Source organism: Arachis ipaensis, chromosome B9, assembly GCF_059453495.1.
Source record: "Arachis ipaensis isolate K30076 ecotype BB chromosome B9, ASM5945349v1, whole genome shotgun sequence".
Taxonomy (NCBI): domain Eukaryota; kingdom Viridiplantae; phylum Streptophyta; class Magnoliopsida; order Fabales; family Fabaceae; genus Arachis; species Arachis ipaensis.
This window is the reverse complement of record NC_142444.1, coordinates 141206941-141211710: the sequence shown is the minus strand read 5'-3', so window position 1 is coordinate 141211710 and position 4770 is coordinate 141206941. Positions and strand designations below refer to the sequence as shown.

Here is a 4770-nt window from a genome sequence, read left to right as displayed (position 1 = left end):
TCAATACTCCATCTTTATTTATCTTTTACCAACTTTATCCTTTATGCATGTTATTATATTATTTATGGAATTCTTATTATTTTTGTTTACATGAACTCTTTTTTTCTATTATTTATTATTTTTTTTATTAATTATTTACTCGATATTATACCCTTTTATAATTGCAATTTTTTGTATTATTTTTATTATCTTTTTATAATATGATTTATTGATTCTATTAGGTAAAATAAATTAAATAAAAAATTAATTGTAAATAATAATAATAATAAATTATAGCATATTAAAAAAGAGTATTAAGAGTACTAAAAATATACTATATAAAAAAATATCATAAAATTTTTTTGATTTATTTCAATTACTACCAAAATCAATATTTAATTTTTTATTATTCTTAGTACTCTCTAAAATTTATATTTTGTTAGTTTTAATTAAAAATATATTTTGCCAATTTTTATATATTATTTTTATTTTAGTGTATAAATATTAATTTTATTATAAAATTAATTAATAAGATCTATTCAAATATCTAAATTAAAATGATAAGATAATTATTTAAGTTGGTGTCTATTTTAGTAATTTTTTTATCTAAAAGTGATTTCGAGTAGTATAATCCAAACAACATTTATTTTACTATAATCCATTTTGATATAAAGATTGCAAACATAAATCACTTTGACACAAACTTACTTTTCATCAAAATCAAGTTTGCAAAATCAATTTTATACAAACTCTCGTTTGCAAACTGTAATTCAAACACACACCTAGTAGTTAGACCAACCAGTAATTAAGCACAACGAATAGAATTCAAGTGTCAAACATTCATGAAAGAAGATGCTTCATCTGAAGGACATAATATTAACAGGATCGTGGAAGTTGTTGAAAGTTAGAACTACTCAATTCTTATATCATCAGTTAAAACTGAAATAAAATAAAATGATATTACAAGTTACACAATACATTAACTTTTGCTTATTACCACAAGAATGGCATGAAGGGTTGTTTCAATTTCATCGAACATGAACACAGTAAACAAACCCTTAACTGATTGAGAAATCAAAATAATAAGCAGTAGTAGCTCAATTAAAGCAGAGCATAGTGAGGATTTGGTAAAGTTTTCAAGAATTCAATAACAACTCTGGCAGTATTAGATGCTGCAAGAGGCCCAAATATTTGAATGTGATTATCTCCTTTCTGTTCACCTGCTAAATCTGATAGCCCTCTAATCACCAGCACTGGAAAACTATTTGACAAACTAGTCTGCAAAAACCCATGCATTACCATTAGCATTATTAATTAATCAATGTGAGACTTTAACTACTTAAATTTAAAATTTTGAAACGGTAATCATTTGCATCTAACGACGCCATCTTGTATTAAGTACTTAAGTGGTCAGCTTCTAATCCGCTTAGGTCTCGAGTTTAAATGTATTTTGTATTAACAGTAATTCATTAGCCAATAAAGTTTTAAACAAAGCTCAGTTATCAAATACCGTGGAAGAAGAAAAAAAAAGAAGCTATGTCTTGTAAAGATTATATGTAAATCTTGTTAATTATCAGTTAAATTATATTTCATAATAACTTTTACGGAAATGTTTGGTAACCAAAGAAAATCAGCCAAAAACAGTCATAACTTGCCTTATTTGGCATTCATTAATTGTTGCGACAATTAATTAATACTAAATAAGATAAGTTCTACCTGTTTTTTTTGTCTATCTAACATTACCTTCTAATTTATAATAAATATTTACACATGTGTAAGCTTTGGCTTAAATTTTTGTGGATGAGTTGAATATGTACACACAAATGACAAAACCATAAAGGTTATTTATGATACTCCAATAATTAAAGCACCCAATATATTATGTGAAATTTTGATGTACGAAAGTAAATTCAAAATTACTACTAGAAAATGAGGGAAATTATATACCATGACTATTGCTGAGCTCTCCATATCTAGAGAGGAAACATGAAATGTTTGGAAGAGGAAGTCCCTGTAAGCTGCATTGTCAATAAAAGTGTTGGCTGTTGCACCCCTAAGACCAATCACTAACTTGGGTTGCTCTGAAAGGCAGAAGCTGGAATTCACACACCGTTCTAGTCTTATGCCCTAAAATTCAAATGAGAGTAATCAAAGTAATTAATTAGCAAGAGAAAAATAAATTTAAACTGTATATACTGATAGTCTAAAAAAAATATATATACATGTGTATCTAATTAGACAAATATGGATTTAGCCAATAATTATTCTAGAGGCCCTCGTCAAAATGTTAAATACAGAAATATTGTATTAAAAAAATTAAAATTTTAAAGTATTTATTGTACAAAAAAAATATGTAAATTAGGAAAAAAATTAAATAAGTAACCTTAACTAATATCTTTAAAATACCTACTAACAAAACCATACGTATATATTACTATATCAAAAATATTATTAATTATTACTATAATAAAAATTAATTTTAGAAACAAATTTTTAATGGTAATAACAAAATGGCCACTATATATCTTATTTAACTTATATTTTTGTGATAATATATTTACTATTATTATTATATGTTATAATGACAATTATATATTTTTGCAACTATTAAAAATATCTTTACCGATAATGACACTAAAACCTTTTACAAAGTATAAAACAGTTAATGTCTAATTGCCGCTAAAACAAAGTAAATGGTCAATTAGAATAATTTAATTGCCAGAATATAATTAGAATTAATTAGATCAATTAACTTTATATAGCATATCTGAATATTTATTAATTAAAAATTATTTAGTCCTATCATTTACAATCTCAAAAACCATACAAATACACTTCCTTAATTGGACTATAGGGGAAAGTTTTGACACATTTTATAAGTGGCATAATTGTAGAAAAAAACATGGATATTATTTGCCTAACCTCCAAATTTGCAGCAAGGTTTAGCCATTGGCGAGTGGTATTGACCCAAATGACACGTTGGGGTGTGTTTGGGTCCCCAGATTCTGAGTAAAATTGTTCAGTGCTATATCCAACATGCCCCAACAAATTTTGCCCTTCTCCTCTTGGCACATTGAAGTTCCCAATATCCAACTTTCCAAAGTCACTAGGATCAACTATCCCATTGGGGTTCTGTTCCTCCACAAATAATCGTAGCAATTATTTATTGGTCAAATGAAGTAATTAAAATGGGGACACAAGCAAAATAATTATGATTTATTTTGAAAAAAAAAAAAAAAAAAAAAAGAGAATTGTACCAGCCAATCCCATAGGCCAGTGTTGGCAAATTGTGTTGGGATAGTGACATCACCAATGGACATAGAGCTATTAGCATTTCCTGCAATGCCAAAATGGACAATTCCACTTATCTCAAACATGTCAACCATATTCTGTGTGGCTGCTGCTGCATTCACCTACAGTAGAATAATCCATAAACGACCACATCATTTTTACATGACCAAGAAAAAGAAAACAAAAATATTGCTACAAAACTCAAAAGTAACCAAATGAAACATTATTATTGTTGAGATTGCTTTAGTCTAGCTTGTGTTCTGTTTGACCTATAGTGGTTGATTATTATGTAGATTTTTATATTTTTCTTTATGAAATTTTCAATTAAATTTATACAGTTTAAAAACTTTTGGTTAACTTTTTGTACATTAAAAAAAAATTCAACTAAATTCTATTAATAGTTGTTAAAAAGTAATATTTTTTATAATATTTCATCCTAAATTCAAATACGTAAATGAATATTCATTTCTTTTTTATAATAACAAAAATTAGTAGAGACTTATTAAAATTTTATTAAAGTTACAGGGAGGTATAAAATAATTAAATACATATAAATTAAACTCTTAACAATTATTAGTCAAAACATATTTCTTCTCACTTATATTTATTTGGCCATTATTACATGTAATACTATTTCAACTATCTAGCGTTGACTGATATATAAATCCAATTTAAGTGGAATACAAATCTTATTTCATAATAAATGATACGTGAGTTATCAATTATCATAGCTAGAATAGTACACATTGATATTACTAAAGAAAAAAAAATAAATTTATCTTATTTAATATTTATTAATTTTAATTATTTTTTATTAGTTTTTTTTTTATCAAGTATTTTTGAGTATTCACGTAAATGTAACAATATAAGCTGGCATAATATTATATTTAATTTTAATATGAGTAAAGTGATATGAACATTTACCAGTCCAACGCCACATCTAACGTAGATAACTTTCTTGTTATGGATTTTTCCTACTCTGAATCTACGTCCAGCAAGATCAACAAATGGGTGTTTTGGATCTGATTGAAAGGCTCCAGTGGCAAAGAAAGCAGTCTCTTCTGGTGCATACACTGTGATTAGACCAACGTATGGCCCATTGCCATTTATTTTCTTGATTTCTTCGAGTGTCTTCCTCTTCTTTCTTGAAAATTCTGAGCCACAAACACTCAAAACCATAATCAACAACACTGCTACTCTCATATTCAAAGATCTTGATGTAGCCATGCTTATTAGCTTCACGAGTTGAGTTCCTCACATATATAATTGTTATCTTCAAAATCAGGCTTTGCATTGGTGTGCGCGTGAACGACACTCGCTATAATTATTGTGTTAACATAAAGTAATACGGATTTGTTTACTACCATGTGTTTCTCGTGAGCTGATTTTCTTTCATTTGATTTGTTTTTGTTCTACGGCATGTATATGGTCAAGCATAATGATTAAATTTTTGTTGATTACTTAGCGAGATTAGTTTTATATATAATTTTCACTTAAGAT

The 4770-nt window shown here is 26.8% G+C and overlaps 1 protein-coding gene across 1 annotated transcript; it reads right to left on the bottom strand.

The window, feature by feature from the left end:
- Nucleotides 1-903: 903 nt before the first annotated feature.
- Nucleotides 904-4564, bottom strand: LOC107619536 (bark storage protein A). Its single transcript, XM_088499936.1, has 5 exons — nt 4195-4564; nt 3237-3392; nt 2902-3111; nt 1927-2106; nt 904-1257 (listed from the first exon to the last, which is right to left on the bottom strand). The coding sequence occupies exons 1-5, from the start codon at nt 4495-4497 to the stop codon at nt 1081-1083; spliced, it is 1026 nt and encodes a 341-aa protein (XP_088356062.1). The 5' UTR covers nt 4498-4564; the 3' UTR covers nt 904-1080.
- Between the last annotated feature and the right edge of the window lie 206 nt (nt 4565-4770).

Coding starts and splice junctions, on each gene's coding strand:
- LOC107619536 (XM_088499936.1), bottom strand. CDS start 4,497: ATGGCTACATCAAGATCTTTGAATATGAGAGTAGCAGTGTTGTTGATT. Junction 3,112..3,236: donor CTGGCCTATGGGATTGGCTG/GTACAATTCTCT, acceptor GTGGAGGAACAG/AACCCCAATGGGATAGTTGA. Junction 2,107..2,901: donor ACCTTGCTGCAAATTTGGAG/GTTAGGCAAATA, acceptor TTTGAATTTTAG/GGCATAAGACTAGAACGGTG.